The 27,377-nt window shown below is 32.1% G+C and overlaps 2 protein-coding genes and 1 pseudogene across 2 annotated transcripts; 1 reads left to right on the plus strand and 2 right to left on the minus strand.

Annotated features, from left to right (window-relative positions):
• The first annotated feature begins 1,284 nt into the window (after positions 1-1,284).
• Positions 1,285-4,510, plus strand: LOC113714711 (uncharacterized). The gene is made up of 8 exons (XM_027238732.2): positions 1,285-1,506; positions 1,621-1,708; positions 1,968-2,147; positions 2,325-2,510; positions 2,743-2,913; positions 3,000-3,154; positions 3,277-3,403; positions 4,189-4,510. Exons 1-8 carry the CDS (start codon positions 1,460-1,462, stop codon positions 4,198-4,200), a joined length of 966 nt encoding a protein of 321 aa, XP_027094533.1. The 5' UTR covers positions 1,285-1,459; the 3' UTR covers positions 4,201-4,510.
• A 4,811-nt stretch (positions 4,511-9,321) lies between these two features.
• On the minus strand, positions 9,322-12,535 carry LOC113714712 (calcineurin B-like protein 4; annotated as a pseudogene).
• Positions 12,536-20,754: 8,219 nt separating this feature from the next.
• On the minus strand, positions 20,755-27,088 carry LOC113714713 (protein CLT2, chloroplastic). The gene is made up of 10 exons (XM_027238733.2): positions 26,519-27,088; positions 25,971-26,116; positions 25,489-25,526; positions 25,061-25,176; positions 24,121-24,220; positions 24,008-24,043; positions 23,865-23,915; positions 22,971-23,094; positions 21,309-21,434; positions 20,755-21,204 (listed from the first exon to the last, which is right to left on the minus strand). The coding sequence occupies exons 1-10, from the start codon at positions 26,974-26,976 to the stop codon at positions 21,047-21,049; spliced, it is 1,353 nt and encodes a 450-aa protein (XP_027094534.1). The 5' UTR covers positions 26,977-27,088; the 3' UTR covers positions 20,755-21,046.
• Positions 27,089-27,377: the final 289 nt, after the last annotated feature.

The following is a 27,377-nucleotide window of genomic DNA, read 5'->3' on the forward strand; positions in this document are numbered from 1 at the left end:
TTTGACTGTAGGGTGTTAAGTGGCGAACTTGTCCTTTCCTTTTGGGATTTGAGCTTTTTTTTTTTCCTTTTGCTTTTGTATTTTTCCTTAAATTTCTATTTCAAAGTTTTTTTTAAAATTTTATTTCAAAGTTTATTGTTTCACGGTACGTATATAAGCCTCAATAAATCCCTTTAATAGATGATTTTATAAATACTTTTTTAATAACTTGTTAAATTTTACTAATCACTTTTTTTATCTCATATACACTATAACAAAAAAAGTGCTAAGGTGTTTTTTTTTATAAAATATTTCTTTGACTAATCTTCGATCTAAATGAGTTATGTAATTTTTTACTAATTCTTCTAGTTACTATAATTAGTATTTGTGTCTTATGGAGTGTGCACAATCCCAAATCATCATTTAGAATAAATATCAAGTCAAGAAATATTAAAATAAACACAATTTAGACCTGATTTAGGAATTAAATTTCAAATCGTATTCCTAAAAAAAATGAAAGAACAACATTTTATTCATGAGTTAATTTGATTTGGTTGATAAATGGATTAATATCTTTTCATCTTTTCATAAATATAATTCTTGATTTAAATGAATTAAATAATTCAAATATATTAAAACTTGACACATATGATACTTTACATAATAATACTACAAAAGTTATTTTCCTCGAGTCATCTCTAGATTAGATTCTGAACATTTAGGATTACACAAATAATTATTTTCATATTCAAGTAAGTATTTTATTGTTAGTGTTTTACTAATTCAGAACGAACTATTTTCAAATATTTTTTTCATATTACATTTATATGCAATACTTTATCGACATTTTAAAGTATCTTTATTCTTTCCTTAAACATAAAAGATCGATCAAAATCGCTTATAGAAAAGTAGATTTCACAGTAATTACTTCCTTTTGCTTTTAAGTTTTCTATAAAAACAACAATAACCCCGTAGTAGTATTAAGTCAAATATATAGGTCAAATTCAAAAAATAATCATTCATAAATTATATTACTCTTTGTTACTGTCAGAAAATATGTACTTATGTGTATGTCCTTTTGGTTGACCACAACTCAATCAACTTGATCTCTATCTTTTATTTTTTATTTTCTACGAAAAGAGGTGTTAAAAAGTGATTTGTCAAATTGATAGCTAAAAATCTACATCCCAGTGGTCCCATGGGATCCATATCCAAATGTCAACGCGGCCACAGGCGTAATAAACAGTAACTGTTTTGGGCACATCTCATAATATAACAAAAATTGAGGGGCGGTCGCAAAAATTGAGAAATAGAATTGTAGGGTTTATAGAAGGGTTTACAGGAGAAAGGAGGAGAAAGCTCGTTGGTCGTTACCGACCTTCAAATTCATAGGAAAGGGAAAAGCCCCAATTCAAAATTAAGAGTAGAAAAGCTTCAAAAGCTGCTAAATTTGTTCGTTTCACAGAAGTAATTGTAAAGCATGGAGGAGGCAGATGCATCAGTGGATAACAACGCCAGAATAAGCAAGTGAGCAATTTGGCAATGATTTCTAGTTTATTATGAATAATAGATAGAGTAATAATCGACCAGGTTCAGAAAATTTGTTCATTTTTTGTTATTTTTCCTGAATTGATGGTTCAGAGAAGCGCCGCAGCTGGTTGCGGTCTTGAGAGAGATGAAGTATGGTTTGGATACAGTCAGGGCGAAGATTGAAGCTCTTGCTGCAAAGGTGAGAGGGCTTCGTTAAATTTGTATTTTTAAATGCGAAAGAGCTGCTCAAATTGATAATTTGGTCTTCAAGATTTTTACCTTAGCGGAACGGTGATAGGAAATCCAAAATCATATGTTTGTAGTTTATCCGGAAGTTTAGGTGTTGAAATGGGACTGAAATTGGGACTATGGCTCTACTTGGTTGAAATATTGAACTGGGCTCATTCTTATTGTTCTAGTTTGTGCTGGTCTGAATTGATGTATGTTTTGGATATTAGGTGAAAGCAGATAATTTCCCCACAACAGACGGAATAAGCTATCTAGACGCGAAATATTTACTGCTTCTGAATTATTGTCAGTCACTTGTGTACTATTTGCTTCGCAAGGCGAAAGGTTTATCTATTGAAGGACATCCTGTTGTAAGGAGCCTTGTGGAGATCAGATTGTTTTTGGAGAAGGTAATTTTGCACGTTCCTTTGGGATATCAATTTCATTTTCTACATATTGTTTTCGAGATTTTTATTGGATTGCTGGGGAAGTGATTGTGTGGTTATGGTCAGGGTGGGAAGCCTTTGTAGATACTGATTTGGGTTTATGTTTGACTTAGTTTTCTGTTCATGTTCTGGTTTCTACAGGTTCGCCCGATTGATAAAAAACTTCAGTATCAGATAGGGAAGCTTGCTGGAGTGACCCCCAGAAATGTAGCGGAGAATCGAGATATGACTGTGGAGGAGACTGAAACAGCTAAAGAAGAAGAGAAATGGATAAAGTACCGACCAAATCCAGATATGCTTATTAGCAAAACAGATGCAACTCTGGAGGTGGGTTAATGATGTTTAAATGTTTAATTAAGAGGAACAATATTACTTTTTAAGTATTGAGAACAGTACCTTATTTTCTTGAATAGGAAAAAAAACTAATGGAGAATTTCCCTGTTTGGAAACTTGTAAAAGTTGTGACATCAAGTGAGATTTACTTTCATGGGACTTGTGATGTATCAAAATGTGAATATATTTGTGTGTTCCACTTTCTAAAGTTCGTCTAAAATTGCAGAAGGATGGAGTATACCGCCCGCCAAAACTTGTGCCTGCTACTATGGACGAAGATAAAATGTCTCGACAGGAGAGAAATGCCATGAGAAAAGAGAAAGAAACCTTACGCCAGGCTAGACGGAGTGCTTATGTGAGAGAATTGATGAATGACCTGGAGGGAAAACCTGAAGAGGTAAGTTAAAGGATGCGGTTTTTGGTTTCTATTTCTTTAAAAGTTTTGCTTGGTGTACTAATTTTTAGACCAATCTGAAAATGAAGGTTAGAGAAGATATTGGAACTGAAAGTGCAGAAGTAACTAAGTACATGGAAAAGATGGAACAACGTGCACAGCAAGAAGAAGAGCTCTTTATACGTGCTCCTCTGACAAAAGCTGAGAAGAAGAAAATGAGGCGTCTGAAGAAACCAAGGAATGGGTAAGTTCAGTAGAAAAATTGAATGGACATGGATTTTTGCTGTCTGTTGGACCCTTCTTAAGGAATGAATAGACCGACATCCATTTACTACTTGTCTGATTTGATTTCTCCTTTTTTGCTAGGTTGCTTGATCTGACAGAGAGCTTCTATGATGAGATAAAGACTCTGCCTTTCGAGGATAATGGACCTGAGCAATCAGCAGTTATTGGCAATGGCAACAGTAGTGAGAGAAAATTCAAGAAGCAAAAGGTGAGTTGCTCTCGAGAGTGACTTCGTATATGCCTTTCGTCATTATAGAGCTGTTTTGCCTCAGAATATATCTTCATTTTAACTGAAACCAATAAGAACTACAAGTTGCCATTGTTTTGATTTCCTGACGGTAAATCAAATGTGATGAAATGATTTTTCTCTTTTTGTTTTCCTAGTAGAGAAATTTTTTAAATGTATTCAATGTGTATTGCAACATGTTGAGTGGCGTTATGCCTTAACACTGCAACATGTACAATCTTGTTGGCAGATAACTTGTTCTGCTGAACTTTTGTATTCAACATTAACAGGGTGCTTGATTTGTCAACATGAAATAATATTCCTGGATGCCAATTTGCCAGGCTGCCTATTGACGTTGGTTGAGGAGTGCCCTTGCATGCTTCCTTTTTTTTTATGTAAAATGTACGCTGATGCTATACGTCTTTGTGCCAGTCATGTTTCAATAGCACTATACCCATAGCTTGTCCCCTAATTAGTGGATATGGTGAAGCTAGTGCTCTTTGACATTTAGACTTTGTAGGAGGTTTAACGTTGTCACAAATTGTAGAAAAGTCAGTTGAAGGTAATTCTACCATGCATTAATGGAAATTAATGTTTCTTTTGATCTACATCCGACATGTGTGTGTGTGTGTGTGTGTCTCTGAGAGAGAGAGAGAGAGATTCATGGAAATTGGTTTTAAGACTTGTTTCGAATACTTTGTCCTCATTTATTCACACAGTGTACTTGTTGTAAAAGCTAATCATTGAACTGTGTGGCAATTATGCAGAGGAGGCATTAAGAAACAGCCAGGTTTCGGTTCTCTGAGTAGATAGCAAAATTGATTGGAGGAACTGCTGGGCTCTGGACATTTCAGCTGTTAACTACGAGATTGAAAGTTGAAGGTCACTAGATGGTGTAGATTGTAGAAGATTCATCTCAATTCAGATGGCTTTGTATCGTTGATTTTTCCTTTTTGGGGCAGTTTTTTTTATTGTTGTTTTGTTCTGTGGTTGTTTTCAGTTGTAAGATTACTTAATAGAGGTGCTTGACATTTAGAAGGTTATCGTGATTCAATTTTCTTGTCCACGTGATACGGCAAGAGTCTTAAATTTCTTGTGTTCTTATGTGCACCACACTTCTCGATTGTGCTCAGGGAATTAATGAAAAAGGGGACGCAGGAGAAAGATCAACTCCTCTTAAATTAGTTGGTTGTAATATTTCAGTGAACTCGAAATTTTGGTTGAATTTGGAGGAATACTGGCTCAAACTTTTTGAAAAGTTTTACACATGTAGCAATTAATTTGATTCTAAATATTATGGATTTTGATCTTAATTGATTTCAAAAGAATAGCAATCGGTGGATTACAATTTACAAGTGCAGATGCTAATTTCAAACCTTTCTAATAATACATTTGACCAGATTGCAATGACCATTTACCCATTTTGTCACATTGTCTTGATTCTAAGGTGAGAGGAGATTAGTACCGTTGAGCTTTTTGGGAAAAAAAAAACACAAAATTTGATTTTGTATGATTTTGAATGGATTTAAAATTTGTAAATCATCCAAGAAAACAAACTTGAACTTCTATCTACTTTATATATATATAAGATAAGAAGAAAGGGGGATTTAGTTTCTTGCTTCATTTCTTGCCACGTGGCTTCCTAATAACTTGACAAGTGACGTGACTCTAATATTTCTTACCCCTGCATATCTTCTTTTTTTTTTTGTCTCATGTCGAACCAAAATTAAATAGAATTTGATTTTGTATGATTTTGAATAGATTTAAAATTTGTAAATCTTGTATATATATCTACCTATTATATAAGAAGAAAGTAGAGTTACTATAGCAACTCCAATAATTGCCAAGTGGATCCCTCTTATTTTGACACGTGGCCCATTCCTTTTCTTTTCTTCATTTTGCTTTGTTTTTTCTTTTGTTCATTTTATTTCCTTTCTCCTTTTTGATTAAAGATAATTAAACAAATCCTCATGTACACTGCAGGTTTGTTATTTAGTTTCCACTTTGTACTCCATGTTTTCCCCTATCATCCTAATTCATCATTTATTCTATTTTTTTTCTATTGGATTAGTTGATGCATTTTCTTTCATTTTTGTCCATAATTAACTAAATGAATGATTTCATTATCGGAGATCAAGAATGGGTTTGATATTTCCTTTCTTCCATAGTCCAATAATTATGATTCATGATCTTCTACTTTTAATATCTCTTTTTGGTATATACTATTTGATTTTTTTTTTGTGTCATTTTTTGCTTCTTGATCAGCAACCTTTGCTTATTGCTTTTCTCACATATTTCTTCTTCATCTGACTTTCTTTTCTGCCTAAAATAGGTATGTGATGCAGTGAATATTTTTCCCCAAATCTAAAGAAACATTTTTTTTTACTTTTTTATATTTTATTTATTCTGAAACTACTTTTTGATCTTTTTATTTTTGGAAAAGGTTGACAACAAGACAGGTGGTGATTACATGAAGAATTTTTAGGCTAACAATGAAAGAATTGTAACTATTTTTCCCTCATAAAATAAATAGCACCATTATGCAGATTCATTCTAATTCTAATTTTTTACTTATTAAAATTGTTATTTGATAATAAGGTAATAGTACTACAGTAGAGGAGAAAAAAATCTAATTAATGAGAATCAAAGGTAAACGATGATCAGGAAGAAAAAAATGATGCCTATTAAATTAAAATTAACCAGAATCTCTTAATTTATGGATAGGTAATTATATTTTAATTTATATAAAGTTTATTAATTATGAAAAGTGCTTATAAACTGGATAAGATGGATGACGGGTAAAATAATTGTTGGGGCTAGCAATTTAGAATGTGAAGATAATATTTTATATCTCTTCATTCAACATTTTGAATGACTAGCTTGTATCCATAATAGGTAGTTTATTTTCATGGTTTTAATTTTAGCAAATGATAGCTTGGAAATAAAAGAAGTGCAAAATTAGATTTCTACTTAAACTGGTTCTATATGACTTTGTACTCTTATCCCTTTCTATTGCCCATAATGATAGATAATGTAATTAAAGTTTGAGATGACCGTTAGGCATAGAACTTGACATATCATTACTATTTGGCTAAAGAAGTTAATAATATTTTGTCGATTTGAATAGATAAAACAATTGCAGTTTTTCAAAGGAATGCATTTGGTGGGAAATTAGTATTGAGGCTTTTAGCTTAGAGTGTCACTCTACAAATATATTATTAGAAAATTCTATTTTGATTAAGAAGACATATTTGCAATCAAACAAATTGTTGGATTTGAATTTGTATATGTAGATTTACAAATATGGCAATTCATGTTTTTATTTAAATTTTCTATATGTATTCTATAACTATTTGGTTAGATAATGTTTTCATCTATTTGTAATGCTATTAAACATTATTTAAATGGATAGATTAACTAGCTCTTTCTCTCAAAAAAGAAAGAAAAGTATGCAAGTTTGTATTTTTTTTTTTTATTGATGTTGAAGATAGTGACAGGTTTTTGTGGTTTTCTATATTTTTTCTAATTATTAGAATGTTAGAAACATTATGACTACTCTTTATTTAATTACAACTAAGATTATGCTGCTATTAAACCGATAATGCACTCATAATGGATTTGCTTTCTTTTCTTTTTTGGTATCATTACATACACATAATATTAGTTAAAATTCTTTTTTCCAGATCACAATAAATTGGGGTTAACTTTATATATGAAATTTCTTTTCACAGCAAATTTTAATTATTTTTATACTTAATTTTTTTCTTATATTTCTATTCATTATGTACTAAAACATTTGTTACTATGTATTTAACTAATGTTCTAGAGGGCCCTGGCTGTGCGTTGCATAGCCGAGGTACCTCTAGTATATAAGATAAGAAGAAAGGGGGATTTAGTTTCTTGCTTCATTTCTTGCCACGTGGCTTTCTAATAACTTGACAAGTGACGTGACTCTAATATTTCTTACCCCTGCATATCTTTTTTTTTTTTTTGTCCCATGTCGAACCAAAATTAAACAGAATTTGATTTTGTATGATTTTGAATAGATTTAAAATTTGTAAATCAACAAGAAAAAACATACTTGAACTTGGTATTATAAATTTATAAGCATGTTACCCTAGTGTAATAGAGAATTGAAAAAAAAATTTCAAAGTCTTGTTGGATTGGTTTTCATTGATCATCAAACACATAAAGTAAAGAATAATGAGATTTAGGGGCTGCTTGGTTAAAAGGTTTGAGAATCACAGAATGGAATAAATCCTTATTTGTTGTTTGGGTTAAGTCTATTGGAATGCAATTTTTGGAATCATTTCTAAAAATGGGACTTATCCCATTCCCGAACAAATTGGCAGGTTTTGAACAAAACCCTCAACTCATTCCCTCGTACAACATTTTTTACGGACATACTCATCACATACAAAACTCCTCTACCCTCTCTTTCTTTCCATCACACGCCGCTCTTTCTGTTCTTTTTTTTCATCAGTTTTACTATCTCTTCTTCTTCATCGTATAGTCTTCATCTGTAATTCAAAATCTCTTGAAAAAAACAGATCTAAAGTAGATCTAAATGGATTAATAGTGGGCAAATATTTTCAATGGGCAAATTGTTCAACAAGATTTCTACAAGAAAGATCTCTAAGAAATATTGAAGAAAACCTTCAATCTTAGCATCGGTGATGTGTTGATTTGAACTATCGTGGCTCTGAAATTATGGATGAATTCCTAGAATTGGAGTGAAAAGGAATCAGTTCTGATTGGTTGGTTTTTTGTATTGATTACGATGACGAGATAGTCGGGATTAAAGATTGAATCTCAAATGGACTTATGGCATTGTAAGCGTTTGAGATTTTTTGGACTGCATTTGAATTCTCTGGGATGCAATTGTGTGGCTTTGGTTGTCATTGTTTTGTTTCTTAGAGCCGTCCTAATCTCTCCTTTCGCTGGTTTTGGAAGGATAGAACAGAACAAGCTGGTATTTTTTCGTAACAATTTTTTGGCACAAAATCTGCAATTACAAATTGAAAACCCAAATCCAAGACTTTGTAATCTTTGTGATTTAACATTCTTATGATTTTATCCAACCAATAAATTAGCTTATGAAAAAATGAAAAAATGGATAATTTAAGGAGGAAAGCCATAAAGAACTGGTGTTTTATTAGAAAACGAGTTTATTTTTATTTTATTCGATAAATAAATTTATTTATGGAAAAATGGGTACTCTATTCTTATAATGGAGAAAAGCCATAAAGAGTTGGTGTTTTATTGAAAAACGAATTTATTTTTATTTTATCCGATAAATAAATTTATTTATGAAAAAATGGGTATTCTGTTCTTATAATAAAAGAAAACCATAAAGAGTTGGTTTTTTATGGGAAAGTGATACTTTATGAGCCATTTCTTTTTTTAAAAATATTTAATTTATTTTAAATAGATAACCTATCAATTTCCTTTTTATAAGCATATTACTATAACACTTTTTCAATTTTACTTACAAATATTGATATATTTATCATAAATTAAATGTTTGAAAGTAAAATATCCATAAAGAGCCGGTACTTTAAATGTTTTATAAGAATTGTTATATCAGGGGTAAATATGGAATTTAATTACATTTAATTCTGAAACACTCATCAAACCAAACATCAGGAATTGGAATGGTGCTAATTCCAATGAATGAATCAAACTAGATGTTGGAATGAAAAGTTTAATTCCAAAATCAGAGTCTATGATTCCATTTCCATTTTCGATTCCAATATGTGAAACAAGCACCTTCTTAGAGTTTAAAGATTTTCAAGTTTGTTTTCGACTATTCTGAAAACTCTTTAAAAGCTGGAACAGCAGATTTTCTTCTCTTCTGTACATGCTTTTAATTTTCTAGCCTAAAAGGTAAAGGAAAAAAAAAAACAAAAAGAGGGTTCTGATACTTGCATTAATCTATAGCACATTTTAACTTACAATAAAGAGTAGACAGTAATAATATCAATGATAACAATGGAGGGTTCTGATACTGGGATCTGGCCTACTTCTGGACTGTTTAGCAGCATCTAGCTATACTCATGCATAGCTTCTTTCTACACAGTTAATGTTGTACCCAAGGAAATACCCACTACCCTCTGAAAGTGAAGATCGTAGGCACAACCAGAAGCTATGTTGTACTGCTTGAACAAGAAGTTGCATTCTTGCAACAAACGTCAACCAGCATTTCAGGTTCTTCAACTTCAGAGCTTATCACCAAGCTGGGAAACGCTACCGAAATATCCCTGATCAAACCAATTGACTCAGAAGATATAACCAACAGATTCCTCAATTAATCTAAACATGGAGGATTTGTACCTCCTCCTATAGAAGCATTCTTCTCAACCTTGGAATAGACAAAACGTTTATGACAATGTCTTCTTTTTTTTTTAACGATTTGATATGTTTTGTGAAGTTGTTTTGTTTCTATTCAAAATTCTCAGGATAACTTTTCAAACCTTGCATTCTCAAGGACATTATACAAGTTCAAATGAATCCAGAACTATGATAAGGTAACTCAAATATCGCCTATATTTTGACCGCGGTTATATGGACTACTTGCTCAACATGTAGAACATCGAAGTCCAAACAAGCAAGATGTTCATAGCATATTCAGAAGCAGATTGGAAAAGTTCAAAGCAGAGATTTGCTAGATTTAAGTAGTTGCTATAAAACTGAAGAAGGAAATTCTCAATGGAACAAGGTGTGCTTAAACTGCAGATGATAGCACTATGTGCAGATTTCACTTAAGAGGTTAAATAAGCATGTGATTCACTTATAAAACTTACTTAAGATACGGAAGCGTCATGTTCTTCATAAGAGATGGAAACTTTGATACAAACTTCTTCCACTCTTCTTGATCAATCCTGCCATCACCTTTTGTATCTGCATCTCTGAATGTCTACAGCAGCATAAGTTAAAGAATTTTCAATCCGATGATGAAGAAATCACAATAGCTAGGAGTCAACGTAGAAAATTTTCACCTTATTCACGATCATTTGGACAACATCATCCGAAAGCACAATATCTGATTTGTGTAAAAACGCCAGTACCATCTCTTTCAACTGTTAGTTAACAATATAGGCATAAGGCTCAAAAAAAATTTGTTTGCATCTATTTCCTTCTTCAAGGGACAATCAGTATGTTAGGCTACCTTCACAATCACCTTGTTTTAGATAATGAGATTTGAAAGGCTTCCATATAGAAATCGTTGAAAGGAGTCACAAAAATAGGAGGAGAATCAGGAGATAGAGTCAAAATTGAAGTAAGTTGTTATGATTCAACCAGAGGACGCATAATTTATTGACTTCACAACAAGGATTCAAAGGATTAAGTGATTTTTTAACTTGAACATTCCTTTCATGAGAATATGATTCAAGATGCAAAATCTAAAGAAACTGAATGACTAAGCTGTTGAAGTGAAGACAGTAATATTAGCTTAATAAACAAAATATGGCAGCATAGTTGGTCGGTGGAAATATATACTTCTAAGTGAAGCTCACACGAATTTAGCAACGATTTCTGAACACACGAATACATTTGTCTTTAGAAGCTCGAAATAGCAACTTGAAAGTACAAAGAGTCAAGAACAATGGTTACTCTTACCTCTTCTCTCTCAATAAAACCTGTGTGCCTTAGATCATACAATCTAAAAGCAACTGCCAAAAGAGAAGAGGTTTTGCACAAGATAAATGAGCCAAGTCAGTGAAAAGCTTAAACCAGAAGCATAAATGTGGACTAAATTTCAGGTTGAAGCTTATTGGGTTATTGCGTGCACTCCAAAATTGATTCTTACATGTAGTTTTGTCAGCCATAGGTGCACTTGGGTGAAATACGCCCAAAGATTGGACAAATTCACCATATTCAGTTACTCCATTGCGCTTAATATCAAACAGATCGAATATCTACATGACAATATGCCGGAGGATCAGTAAGGATGTCACTAACTGCAAATTTAGCTCTACGCATAACCAAGCAGCAGGATGGTTGAACTATACTGCAATGCAATACCAGCAGTAGAAAATGTGTGTTCAAACCAAAGACATCATTAGCTTGCATCAAATTCAGCAGTAACTACTGAAAAAGAAGTCTAGAGACATACCCTATCTGCAAAAAACATTCCTCCTGTTTTGGTGCCTGAACAATGCAAGCTGAAACTCTTCCTGATAATAAAATTGCACGTAATAGGATTTTGTTAGAAGGAGACATTCTTGCCTCACTGCTAATACAAACTCAGTATCTAAGATGATAAAGATAAAACATAGAGAAACAACTGACAGCAGAGAAATATCTTGCAGTTTCATATCCTAGTTGGAGAGAATACCTTGTTGATAAGCCCGTCATCAATAATGGAGCTGCTAATTTTCTTAAATAGCTCATATATTGCCTCTATTTCATTCACTGTAACTACAAGAGAAATGCATGTCAATTTACATTTTTTTTTTAAAAAAAACTACTACTGAAATTGATTGAATTTTCAACATTAATGGAGATAGGTATATATCAAAATGAAACTATGTTAAGCTCAAAATAAGATGTTATCACACGTTTCTACAATTCAATTCAACAATAACGTGCTAAAAAAAAGTGGTGATTATGTGCCTAAATGGGACTATTCCAAGAACATCAACACAATTATTTCAAATATGAAACTAGGAAGAATATGAAAGTAAAAGAAGCACACTTACGAGGTGTCTCAACAACAAGAATAGTAGGTTCTTCATAACCAGGGATTTTCCTGGTGTTTTTCTTTTTCGAGCACAGGCACCCCATCAAGATGCAAGCTTCGGAGAACTGCTTCACATTTCATGCAATAGAAACTTTTCCGGAGTAAATAATGACGGAGCCAAGGGGCAAATTTCTAAGAATATTGCTAAAATAAAAAACTATCATAAAATTGGGAGCATTTGAGAGGGCGTTCTGATTGTACGGTCGCCGCATTTTAGGTATGAGGCTATCAATAAAATTAGAATTAATTTGTATTTATTTTTTGTTGCTTTAGTTTTGTATAATTTCTCCAGTTTTTTTTTCCATAAGCTTTTGCCGCTCATCAGATAAGCGGTGAAAATCTCTGCCAACACCGACAAGGACTTGACAGGACGGCAGGATGGACTAACAGCTACGGCTAATACAGACAAATTTCTTCGATCTTCGCTTGGTGGCATTCAGTTTTTTTTTTTTTTTTTACCTTGCGTCATTTGTGGTGTCAGCTTTTTGACTTTTCCTCGACACCGCAAATTTATCATATTTTATTTTATTTTTATTGACGCCGCAAAACAGTTTTGCGGCGTCAAAATTTTTTTTATTTTTTCCACGTGTGATCAACGGAGTAATCAACGGACTCAGATTGTCGGCCAAAATATTTTCTTTTAAAATGAAAAGGCAATTATTGATTGCGGCTAAAATTAATTTTTTTAACTGAAAAAGCAATTTTTTTAAAGTAAAACCGCAAATCTTGATTGCGTCGATAGTTTTGCCACCATTCATCCACCTAACCTAAGTAACCAACGATTATCATTGACCCTCTTATTATTTCTTTATAAAAAAAGGCTAACGGCCATGTACTATTTTTTTTAAACTAATGCCGCAATTTGAATTTTTGGCGTTAGTTTTTCCACCATCCATCCGTCTAGATCTACAAATCAAAGTTTAGGATTTAGTCAAAAAATAATTTGTAGTCAAAGTAACAGTGCTACAATTATTTGTTATATTGCCGACAATAACTACTCATGCCTCATTTTCACGGACAATCTCAATTTTTCTCTCTATTTTGTATATTCACTTGAGAAAACCTAACTCCCTCACAACCTTTCTCTTTCTAGTGTGGTCCTCATCTTCCTCTTCATTTTCTCTACATATTTCTCTTAGATTTTTCTTTTTTTGGTGTGATCCTCATTTTTTTCTTCATTTTCTCTTTCTGGTGTGGTCCATTCGACCGTCAAGATATTGGCCATTCTGCCTCTTCTGCTACTCCTTTTCAGATGCCTGTCGAGCATCCACTTAGGGAAGTCCGTGGTAGGAAATAAGCAATTAGATGTCGCAGAGAGAGTATCTCCACGCATGCTGTTAATATGTCAGATGAAGATATAACGCAGACTTCATCACTATTCGGTTACGATCCACCTATTGGCACACTCTTTTCTCATAATGAAGCTTTCTTCACACCTCCCACTGTGCCAGCTTTCGGAGGTCATTTCAGTGACACATCTACTCCCATACCCGTATTTGGCTATACGTCTGTTGTTACACCGTCGTCTTCAATGCTTGCTACAACAATGTGTCCAAAAATTAAATTTCAGGATAATCTTGATCAAATGTACCATTTCCTAGAAATCTCGACTGGTTTCTCACCTGTTTTGCATATGGATGACGACAATGTTCCCATTAGTGCTCCTTTCGAAGCGCCTATACGTGGTTCTTGTCCTAGATGTGGTCAAACTCCGATATTCAATCCCTCCGTTGATGATGACGATTATCAAATACCTGAACAAGTTCATACACCACCTCGGAGGTATGAACGATTACAATTAGGACGAGATATACCACACGGAATAATTCATTGGAAATGTGACTGTTCTACCACGCCGCGATATAAGAGCAAGAGGCGCGTTGATGGGTGATATTTAGATTTTTCGAATTTTTCTTATCGAAACTCTCATTTTATTATCAATTAAGTTTATATGCTAATTATTACATTTTATAAATATTGTTTACTGTTGCATTATTTATCATTATTCAAATTAGCATTAACATTAAAAATTTTAAAAATATGACTTAGGTAAATTTTAGTGTGTTTTTAATAGCATACTAATTATTTAAACCCTAAACTCTAATTAAGCCTAATTTATTATTATTTAAGTTTATATACTAATTATTACATTCTATAAATATTGATCAATACTGCATTATTTATCATTATTTAAATTAACATTAATATTAATATTAAAAAATTTTAAAAATATGACTTAGACAAATTTTATTAGTAATTTAATAGCATACTTGATTATCATCTTAATTTATAAATTTAACATTATTCTAATATCATATATTAAATTTTTGATAATTTTGGTTTATAATAGAATTGTAGTAATACGATTTAAGAATTTTGATTTTAAAATTAGGGTTAAAGGGTTACACTGTGATTTGGAAATTAGGATTCATGTAAAACGTAAAACCCTAATTACGCCTAATTAAGGTTACGTTTTACGGGGGAAAAAAAACTTGGTCGCGCTGCCTTTTATTAAATATTAAATATTAAATAATAAAAGTTAGTAAAAAAAAGGTAGAATGAACATAAAAGACAAAACAACAGTGATCGAAATGAGCAGCGAAGCTTTTAAGAAAATAAAAAAAAAACAAAATTAAAGCGAACCAAAATAAATGAAAATTAAAAGTATTTTTATTAGAAGCCTCACGTCTCAATTGTGGCGACCCCTTATTTCGAAACCCATCCCAATAGAACACCAATTTTCTGACCTTTTTCAATTTTGACAATATTCCTAGAAATTCGCCGAGCCAAGGAGGCCTCTGAGTCTTGAAAATTTTAATCCACAGTGTGTAAATATACGTGTAAAACAAAGTTGGCCCTTAATTTTTTTACAATTTTAGTTTATATTATGAGAGTTTATCTATATGAATTAGCCACATTTGAATTATTCTTCAAAAAAATTATTTATTTTTTTATTGTGCTAGTTATTTGACTTTCAAAAAAGTAAACTTATAATTTAATGATTCGCAATAAATTAACCCAATTTGATATAATATAATAAAAAGACCCCAATTCATAATTATCAATAGGCTAAAATAAAAATAATTACTTTATTGGTTCATATACAAATATACAATCTAACACAATTGATTAAATTTGTTCTCACTCTTCCTATATCAACTGCAATTATAGAACGAGTATTTTCAATTATGGAGATAATCATGACAAGTTCCCGAAATAAGATGGAAGATAATTTCTTGAATGATTGCCTAACTGTGTATATAGAAAAGAAAGTTGTTAGAAAATTTAGCACTAATTCATTCATAAATGAATTTAGTTCTATGAAAGAATGTAAAACTCAATTTATTTTTAAAAAAAGAGGTTGAAATTTCAAAGTATGTTAACATAATTTTTATCTTTTTTAATTGAAAATAATTACATATATATATGTATATGTACATGTATATGTATATGTATGTGTGTGTGTGTGTATATATGATTAATTTTTTATACACTACAGTATATACACCATCACCATTTGATGCATGACAAATTATCTGAATTTAAATTTGAATTTCAAATTTATGTATCATGTATTCAACAATGGTAGTGTATACACTGTCAATATATATAAGATTTACTTATATATACACACCCCCACATACACACATATATACTACACATACATAATGTGCAGTTTGGGTGGTTTGTGATATTACAAAAAATTTATTCAAAATTTATTTCTTGTATTAATTTTCATTATGATTATGCTGCATATATTATGAAATAGACATACCTTTATAATTAAAGTTAATATTTGATGTTTTTAGATGCATATATTTAAATAGATGGAAATTATTTCGAATATAACATATTAAGATAATTTTGTTAGGAAAAATTCCCCCCCCCCCAAGAAAAAAAATCCTAATTCCGTCACTGAGAGTAATCCTGCAAAATTTATTGAAAAAGTCAAGCATTTCTGCTGTTAAACTTATGAAATGAACAAATCATTCACCTTAAACAAGAGTTTATGTGTACAATCTCACCAAATACTACAACTTTAACTATTGAGCGCACACAAAAATGGACAGGTTCAATGTTCAAACTCTCCATATTAGCTTAAGCATCTGGATGAGATAATCTTTCAACCTTTATTAGCATATATTCTTGTTTACACACATTCTCATATGCTAGTGCTTTGTTTGCACTTTGCATGGAGGATGTTGGTCATGAAAGAAAAAATGAACAATATTGATAAACTGCCTAACTTTTAGGTCCGTGAGGAATGAGAACTACTTTACTCTTTTTTCTTTTCTCCTTTTTTTTTTTAACTCTTCTCCACCCTCTCTTTTTTTGTTTTCTTTTTTAACCGATCTTCACACTAAGGGCCTGTTTGGAATCTGAGTTTTTTGGGAGTTTGTCTAAAACTTTACTGTAGTGCACTGTAGAAGTTTTTGAAAAAATTTTGTAGAAGTTTTTGTAAGGTGAAAAACTTTTTTGTAGAAGTTTTTGAAATGTTACTGTAGACGTTTTTTGGATTATTTTTAGAGGTATTTTTAAAACATATTTTTGAGTATTTTATAATTTATAATTTTTATATTTTTATATTTTTAAACATTTATGCATTTATAATACATTTATAAATATTTAGAAATAAATATATTTATACATTTATATATTTTTATATAAATGTATTATATTATATATAATACGTAATATACATATATTTGTAAGTGTATAATTAATATAAATGTATAAATTATAAATGAATATTATATAAATGTATAAATTATAATTGATAAATGTATATGATGATTATGTATAAATGTATAAATGTATTAATATAAATGTATAAATGTATTAATATTATGTATAAATGTATAATTAATATTGTTTATAATTTATAATTTTTATTGTTTAAATATTTATATGCATTTATGCATTTATAATACATTTATAAATAAATATATTTATATATTTATATATAAATATATAAATGTATTATATTATATATAATACATAATATAAATATATTTATAAATGTATAAATGTATAATTAATATAAATGTATATATTATAAATGAATATTATATAAATGTATAATTATAATTTATAAATATATATGATGATTATGTATAACTGTATTAATATAATTAATATAAATGTATAAATGTATAATTAATATTTTTTATAATTTATAATTCTTATTGTTTAAATATTTATATGCATTTATACATTTATAATATATTTATAAATATTTATAAATAAATATATTTATATAGTTATATAAAAATATATAAATATATAAATGTATTATATTATATATAATACATAATATACATATATTTATAAATGTATAAATGTATAATTAATATAAATGTATATATTATAAATGAATATTATATAAATGTATAAATGATAATTTATAAATATATATGATGATTATGTATAACTGTATTAATATAATTAATATAAATGTATAAATGTATAATTAATATTTTTTATAATTTATAATTCTTATTGTTTAAATATTTATATGCATTTATGCATTTATAATATATTGATAATACATTTATAAATAAATATATTTATATAGTTATATAAAAATATATAAATGTATTATGTTATACATAATACATAAGATAAATATATTTACAAATGTAATAATTGTATATTATTATAAATGAATATTATATAAATATATAAATTAATATATTATAAATATATAAATATATAATATTATGTATAAATGTATTAATATAAATGTATTAGTATTATGTATAAATGTATAATTAATATTGTGTGTTAATATTATGTATAAATGTATTATGTTATACATAATACATAATATAATTGTATATAAATATACATAAATATATATACATAAATGTGCAATATATGTAATATGTATTATATATATTAAATATATAATATTTATATAAATGTATAATTACATATTTATATTAATATTAATTTATATGGTATATATTATTTATATAAATATATAAAAATATATCTTAAATAAAATAAAATATTTATAATGTGTTTAAATAAATATTTAAATATATAATATTATAAATATATAATATATATAATAAATTTTTGAGGGTGAGAGAGGAAGAAAAGTTTACCGGCGGCGCCGGAATAGGTGACCGGCGCCGGGAGAGGTGGTGGAGGCGGTGTCTGGTGTGGTGGTGGAGGCGGTGTCTGGTGTGGTGGGTTGGGTGAGGGAGGAAGAAAAGTTTTTGAGAAATTTTTTGTGTATAGATTTTTGAAGTGTGTAGATAAAAAACTTTGAAAAGTTTTTTGGGATTCTTGTAGCAAAAGTTGTTAAAAAACTAGTAGCTAAAAAACTTGGTAAAAAACTAGGATGACAAACAGACCCTAAGTTATACACTACTACACTCTCTAAATTTATCGAAGAAAGGGAGTACCATGCTTCCCCTTACAGCACCAAGTAAGATTTAAACTCTATTATTGTACTAGGTGAGATATAAACTCCAGACATGATCCATAGAAGAATTCTAAGAGATTTCTTCTAACCACTAGTTATTGGACCAAAGCGGTTGGTGACTACTTCAGTAGTAATACTTTTTAATTCAAGCCGAACACTCTTATAGAACTTTTGGTGAATTAATTATGGGGAAAATTGCCAATTTCATATTTAAACTTTTTCACTAAAGTTGATTTAGTTCCTAACTTTGACTCCTGACTAATTTGCTTCTTAAACTTAATTTCGTAATCAAATTAAGTCCCTTCGCACCAACGCCACCACCTAAACACCATCACCTAAAAGCAATGATCTTCTTATATAACAGTTATATAGAAGTATTTAGGAACTTTGGATATGAGTTGTAATAAAACTAAATAAATTAGAAAGAAATCAAGTATTTTTTGAGGTACTTTTAAAATTTAAAACTTTTTAAAAATTTTTAATTTAACTTCTTCCTCCTTCCCCCTAACTCACCTTTACGCGCCGCTGCCACCACGCCCTCGCCTCCCCTTTTCTCTCTCCTAGCAACTCTCTTTCGCCACTCCCTTCCCCATCGACCCCCCATTCTCCCTTCCTCGACACCCCTACCCCCCACCACCAACTCTACAACCCGTTTACTTTACTTTCTCTCCTCTTTTCACCTTTCTTTCCTCACTCCCTTCTCTAATCCTGTTACTAGTAGCCCTTCTTCACGTCCCATGATGGATCAGCGCCAGTTCTTGATAAATATAACGGAAGGATTCCCACAATTACGTTGGATAATCAGAAAATAAAAAAAAAGTATAAATCAATCTAGAATGAGGTGTTTTCCAAAAGAAAAAATGAAAGTAAGCTGGAGATTATAAGTTTTTAAGTGATAATTAGAAAACACACTTATGATATTGGGCATTCTGATCCGAGGAAACAAAAGAGTTTGTTCTTGCAAATTCCTCCACGGCCAGCACAATGACTCGTATGCAGGATTAGAAATGGATAAAGATGTCCCATGATCATTAGCTAAAGATAATTACCATGTTATTTTAGAAATTATCCAACTCCTGTCATCTTTTTCCGTCTTCAAAAAATGCGCAATTTCCAGAAACAGTAGCTTCTGTCTTGTAAATCATTCGTGAGGAAACAAACAAGGGAAAATGGCAAGAGAATGTATTCCAAAGTTGCAGCAGTGAATCAAAATCCCAGACAAATTAAAGTTAAAATTATGGCAAGAGTATGTATTCTAAAGTTAAAATACCCAGACAAATTTCGACAGGGGAGTCTGATCTCTTCTAGAGGGAAATGACATTTTTTTTTTCCCCTGAGAAGGGATATTCGCTAAATCAAATTTTCAGAGATGGGCAATTAAGGATTGGAGAGTGGCAAGAGTGGAGTTTGGTAGTGGAGGGAAGAGAGTGCCAAAACTCCCAAAATACTCCTATTTAGTGTTCAATTAGGAGTCAATGGCTTTTAGGTGGTGACGCCGTCACAAAAATTTTAATTTAATATAAAAGTTAAGTTCATGTATGAAATTGATCAAAAACAGAAATTAAAGACTAAAGACTAAATCTGACTCTAGCGAAAAAGTTTAGGGACGAAATTGATCATTTTTTGTCAGTTTAAATGGGTCCAGCGCATTAGATGTTTCAGTTCAGGAGAAAAATAGTCCAAACCAAAATGGCTGTTGTTTAACATTCCACCAAAAAATGTTGTTCGCAATAGTTTCACAACTAAACAGGTTCCCCGGGCAAACAACATAACCTTCACAAATCAGATACTAACGCAAGAAATTAACCAAAAAAAGGTAAGCATATCTACACCTGATGGAGCAATACAACTGTTGAATGAAAGTACCGATGATTGCATGATACCCTGTTGGTGACTTGGTGGATACAATTCACCCAAAAGTTCATCAACAAAGATTCGTCCATCAGAAAAACTGATCCCATGGGAGCAGCATTTTTCTCCCCAAAAATGCTGCCTTGAAAGTCCATACGATTTCTCCAATAAGAGTAAGAGAATGCTTTTGAAACTCCAATGAGGCCAAAGGCATTCAAGAATGAAAGAACCTAACTTACATTGAATCGAGAATCCACTCGACTCCGGAGCATTGGGGCTGTTATTTACCCAGAAGGAGATTTCGCCTTTAGTGCTGTGAATGCAGAATTGTTTGAATTATAGCAACTGTAATATATATTCTTACTTACATTTATAACTATTCCTACATCAGTTGAGCAAAACCCAGTTCACTGGCAAACCAAAAGCACCATACAAAGCGTTCAACCTCAAGGTTGAACGCATAGAAATCAGTATAGGAGCTTCTACATTGAAAATACAATTTGAAAAGAAATGGCAGACATATTGTCCTCCATCTCTTTGGACTATAATGACATGGTTAGAACTTTTCCAGTCAGAAAGTAAGCTTAGAAGATGAATGTTACTCAATATTCGATCTCTCATTGAGGGGTTGAGGTATGTTGTATAGGATCAGACCCATCACCAGAATGATACTGCCCACATGAAAAAAGGGGCTCAAGCTCACACCTTCTGGAAGATATGGCAGCGGAAGAGAAAGTATGCATATTGAAATTGGAACTGCCAAAAAAGAGAAAAACCAAGTGAAAAAAAAAATGAACCAAAATGAAAAGCTGATCATTTAAGAGGATCAACCAGTCTAAAGGTTTTCATTAAGAGAGAACCTGATGACATTGCAGCGAGGGAAGAAACAACTGCTGATGAAATCTTTACAAGATGGAGCACCGATATGTTGAAACAAATGTTGACGAATACGTACAATAGGGGTAGTAATGGAGCTCCTTCACAGCCTGGTAAAGTGGTCAGTGGAGCAACCAGAAACACAATCAAGGAAAGCACCAAAATACACAATAGAAATGAAAATTCATAAGAACATTTTCTATAGGATGGCATTTTAATTGCAGTAATTTGTCTAGCAAGTTGCATTTTAGGAGAATAAAGGTAAATTCGTCATTTATTTACAAAATGTACTATGAAAAGTATATAAATCTGGATTCACTAGTTTATCAAAATGTTGACATCTTTACTGGAAATAGAGATATATCACTCGTTACTGGTGTTTCCAAAGTAAGAAATTGAATCAGCTTTAAAGTTGATTTCTACTTCTTCTTTCTTATTTGTTCTCTGCAACAGTTTCCTTTTCTTCCCAAACTTTCTTCACTCCTCTTTTCCTCCTCTAGTCTCTTCTCTCCGGATCTTCCAAATAAACAACCCACTCACTTTGTATGCACTCCCACCAAGGCCCAAACGTTAGTAGTACTAGATCTGGTTTTCCAATCATCCACATCTAAGCCCCCCTCTATTCTTGCCCTGCACTTTGCTGTTGTTGTTGCATTTGTTTCTTAGTACTAGTAGGTCGTACTCTGATGATAGCGATGAGGACGAGAAGGAGGGTGTAGCTTCTGTTTATATTGGTACTGCATCTTTGATCTTTAGCCTGTGAGGATTGCCTGACAGCCCTGACCCACAACACTAATATTATTCTGCCTGCAATCTACTTTAAAATCTTTCTGATCGTGATTTCCGTGCTGTCAGGGTTTGGCCTATGCAGCAATTGAAAGAAGGCACTTTCTGTTGGTAGTTTGCTATTGACAGTAGTGGTACACAGGAAATTATTGGGATGAAAGATGTTGAGGTGTGGGATGTGGTGTGGTTTTGTGACAGCTCTTCAAGTTCATTTTCCAATAATATTATTTAATTAGAAATAAATAATATTAATATTCAGGTAAATTGTCCTCTCGAGACAAAGCTAAGAAAAGTTCAAAAACAACTGTCTTAAAGTGAAGCCATCTGCACAAACAGAACAGGTAACTTCATTTATCATTTGTTAATAATTAAGCAAAAGATCCAGATAGTATCATATCCAGCTTTTACTTTAAGAATCACAAGTAGTCAGAGGTATATATGGAAACAAGGGAAGGAGCAAAATCTTTAAAGAACTTATTTCCCTTGGTTTCCAGGAATATATCAGTTGACAATGTTGGACTGCATGGGTTCAAGGCAAATTGTAGGTAGTGACTATGCCAAGATAATCATTGTATAATCATTATATGCCAAGATGCCATAGAAATGCGAAATGTATACGTCCAAGATGTACTGAAGGAAGTAATCACTTTCAGCACACAAACAAATCAACCATGGGGAATCTGCATACCCTGGGAAGGTGAGAATACAGAACATGCAAAGCTACAGCACAAGTACTATCAGAGTGCATACAACTTATAATTCATCACATTCCAGTTTACTTCACAAACGTACAACCAAGGCCTTTTCATCACATTCCAGTTTACTTCACAAATATACAACCAAGGCCTGAAAGGCTGTACCTGATCCGGTCGATCCAGCATTCAAGAGGCAACCAGCCCCACTCTTTAGGTATGAAGGGAGCTGGGAGAATGGTATACCTTTCAAGTTCGAAAGAAAAGGAAGAAGGAGAAACACAAAAAGAGCCTGCAAGTCAAAATTTTTATGTAGATCAACATCCACATGTATGACTGAATACCAGCTCAGGATATAGTATTTTGTGAATGCCATTCAATGCAACCCATACACCAAATGAAGCTGCATATTCAAGAAATAGCTCAATGGAACATCTAGAAAATGAGGATTGTCGTTCCAGTTTTTGCATGAAATGAAGCTCAAAATGTAAAGAGATAATAGCTATACGACCTATACCAAAGATTCAGAAACAAACAAACTTCTTTCCAGCTAGTTATTGGTCAAACAGACTAGGTGATACCCTCACACATATGATCGGTGTTATGCAAGGTTAACACTCTGAGGTGCCCGCTCTCATTTATAAAATAGATGTTCTCTGCATTATGCACGGCAGATCATAGTGATTCAATCAAATGCAATATGTTTTCAGGTCAAAGCAATCACAAATTTACATGAATAAAATTTATTTCCTCTCTACGATGTTACTTCTTCTAGCAAAATAATGGTATCTAAATGCAGCAGATGCTGTAGATATTCCTAATGGAGATCTTAAGCTTCTAGATCAATCACCATAAGATGAACTTGATGAAAGAAGAGATCTGAGCTGTCAAAGCCGAATTATCATTTACATTATGTCATAGTCTACAGTCAACATAACTTACTACTGGAGTGCATATAAGTATGTCGGTTAATGCAGAAAGTAAAGGCAGAAACAGTTTGCATCATATTTATTCATGAAATATATGCACGCACAACCTAATTCATTAAACTGTATAGAGTACCTGGAATCCAGATCCAAAAGAATTGACAACAAAGATATCCAGAGACCTTCCCTGTATGGATTATCACGCTTTAGTACATAAAGTGATTTCAAAAGTCAACAGCGAAATAAGGTATAAGATACCCACAAAATTTCTGCTCATACCTTGAGATGACTCCGAGCATCAAGGAAAACAGATTCCTGAATACATCCATACAAAGTTCAAAACATTGCCTCTAACAGGAAAAGCTAACAATCAATGACAATTTTTGGGTTACTTTGATAATAGATGCACCAGCTTGAAAGGCGCTCGAAACTATCATCAGTGACGGCCAAATGAGCCCAATTCCAGATAACATCTGACCATTGTCCGATCCACTGTAGTCCAATAGAGATGCAAAAAGAAACAACTGGAAGATCAGAAGTAGAATAAGATGCACCATGCAGATGTGTCGACTGAAATTATTATAGAACTTTCACATTGAAGTGAATTCAAAATCTTGGGCCAATAACACAATAGAGCCCAATATCAGTATATCCTCCTTTTCATTGTTAGTAATGGGAAGCAAGATATGTTATTACAATACAAGCAGATCTCTTTGAGAAACTAAAATCATATATTGTCCCAAAAGAACCCAGAAATGCTGCTAACAATGAGAACTACCTCACATCAAATGCCCACTATAGATATTGTACTTGCATATCAGTTCAATCCTAGACTAGACCTGATTGTGAAATTAAACAGGGATTTGAGTGATAATATTACACAAAGGACGAATTTAATATGAATACCATATTTAAGGACATCATTTCTGGTTTCTCATCCAATTCATCAGCTTTAACAAACACTTATAAAATCCATCAGCCTTATCAAGTTTGTTTGGGTAGTGCTGCATCTCAATTATGAGCACAAGAAATCAACTTAAAGAAGTTTCTGATGATGTGCATCTATCGAAAACACTCTTTTTCTAGCCTATCATTTATCTGATCTCGCTTATGCCAAAGAAAAGTGGAAAGAACAAAAATGCTAGGTTCAAATAATAAAAATGCGACTCCGAGGCATATCCATGACGATTATCCGAATAAAAAACATTTTGTGTCTCTAATCATAGTGTAAATACAGGATTTTCACCATTTTAGGAACGCAAATTCAATAGCACTAGTCATTAACAGAATGAGTGATACAATCTAACAATAAGGAGGAGAAGATTGCTGAACCTCATAACTGCAAAAATAACACCAGCTGCTACAAGAAAGCATCCAATGATTTTATTCAGTGAGTAACTTCTGCCAAGGAGAAGGGTAGAGAAAGCTAATTGCCACACCAAAAATGTCTGCAGTAGAAGGTCCACAAAATGAGGAATTTAAATAGACCTACGCTTTCCAAATTGATAATCAGTTTGCTGCTGATCTAATGTTTCCATTTTCTTGCTCAGTAGATATCACCAATTTTCATAAGCAATCAACAATATTTGAGGTATGTCCACGTTTATGTAAAGTCAATTTGATCAGCAAAAAGAAGGGACTGATGTTATGCAATTTTACTGCTAAAACAAAAGTCATCTTGCTCCTCTTTACAAATTCAATCGGAAAGCAAGAAAAAATGTCAGTTTCAAAATTCAAATACTTAACACTACAGATATTACCTGACTCAGCACGGGAATAGCTGGCCCAGGAAGCATTGCTGCAAAGTATACACAACTTTCAGCATATCAAGTCATATTTAATTATTTCCCAAATTTGTCTATCCAAAACAAAAGTTTCGTACTTTATTCAGTCTGCATCTCTCAGTGTAATTTGCTCATTCAACCTTACATTAGAACGTTATGCAATTTCTCCTCTCAAACTAGAAATTAAGAAGAAACAGAATGGACTTGCTTTGCTGCAGTTAATACAATCTTCTCACCAATACATTCTTATGCTGACTAATCATTCATAGATTGGAGTGATTCCTGAAATTCAAAAGCTTTAAAATATCGAATCCTTGGCACCTATATAAAAGTAATATTGATATATTCATAACTTAAAATACATAAATATCTAACAGTTTAACTACTAGAACACCCATACAGAATCTCAAACACAACTGGCAGGCAATAAATGCCAACAAAGACTTGATTTATTGTACCTCCAGAATACATTCCAGAAACAACTCCAAGCGCTTCTAGGAAACCAATAATCATGAAACGTGATTTGGGAAGGCCGATCATCTCATCAGTGACAATACCAGCTTTGTATCTCGTATACAGTATGAAGAAATAGATAGCAACATACCTGTGTGCAAAACAGCCAACAAGTCATCATTTTATCAAATGAAACATAATTTTCTAGCAGTCTTTCACTGACTATGGAAGCAAATGAATCTCAAAAGATAAAAGCACAAATGTTGAATGTAACAAATTTGATAGAATCATTTATAGAAGCTATCAATGCATAGTTTATTTCTTTGACGTTCTTTAAAAAAAAAAAACAATCGACGTTCACTGCAATTTATTCTTCACAGTAAATTCAATAACAACCAGGTACTCACTATTTGTCACTGCTCTAGATGCATCCTAATATCCTAGATTTCCAGACTTACTAAATTGAGACATTAACATAATTACCATTAATGAAGAAAGAAAGTGATATCAGAGAACAAATTAAATTGTACAATAAATCCCAAAACATATTTACCCGAAAGTGGTGAGCTGAGCAAGAAAGAAGGGGTACTCCTTCATCGGAACAAGGGCAAGCTTGTAAAAAACCCGATTCGCTATAGCCAATACTACTGTAACTACAGAGCTAAGAATCACTAATGTAACATTATTATCGATGTTCCGAGAAGGGCCATCGGAATCTTTTCCCAAAGCTCGAATCCTGAACTTGTAATTTAACCTTTGTGCTGAATCTTGGATGAGTTTAGGTGGCTTTCGCCGATGAGTCTTGAGATGTTGAGAGGCAGAAAATGTTGGGTTCCGAAGAGGGCGGACCGAGGTGAAAGCAAGGGAGGAAGGCGAAGGTATTGAGCCATTGAGGAGAAGTGAATTGGAGGGGTGAAAATGGTGGAAAAGGGAGACTATTGGGAGTTTGAATTTGGGTGTGGCAAAGATTTGGGATGATGATGATGATACTGCTGGGAATAGAAGCTCCATGGGAGGGAGAAGAAGAAAGAAGACGATTGCAGAGTGAGGAGTGGCAAGGGGAAGGGGACCAGAAAAGGCGGGTTCAGCAGCCTTTCACCAACTGACCGAGCAGGTGAAGACGCTGTATGCAACGCGATTTGTTCTGATAAAGGCGTGCTCTGTTGATTTTTACGTCAATAAGATTGGATTATCAAGTATTTTTATCACACAATACTACTTTCTATATTAAATGTTTAATGGAGAGATGATAAATGATGTATAGCATTGGATTAACGAATTAATTATAAAACAACAACACTTTCTTTAATGTTTAATATAGAGATAATAAATGAGGTAATGTTTAGCACGGTGGTTTTGTCATTTTGTATTGTATGGGTAATTTACGTCATTAAAAAATTCACAATTTTATT

Source organism: Coffea arabica, chromosome 10c (assembly GCF_036785885.1).
Source record: "Coffea arabica cultivar ET-39 chromosome 10c, Coffea Arabica ET-39 HiFi, whole genome shotgun sequence".
In the NCBI taxonomy this organism is placed as follows: domain Eukaryota; kingdom Viridiplantae; phylum Streptophyta; class Magnoliopsida; order Gentianales; family Rubiaceae; genus Coffea; species Coffea arabica.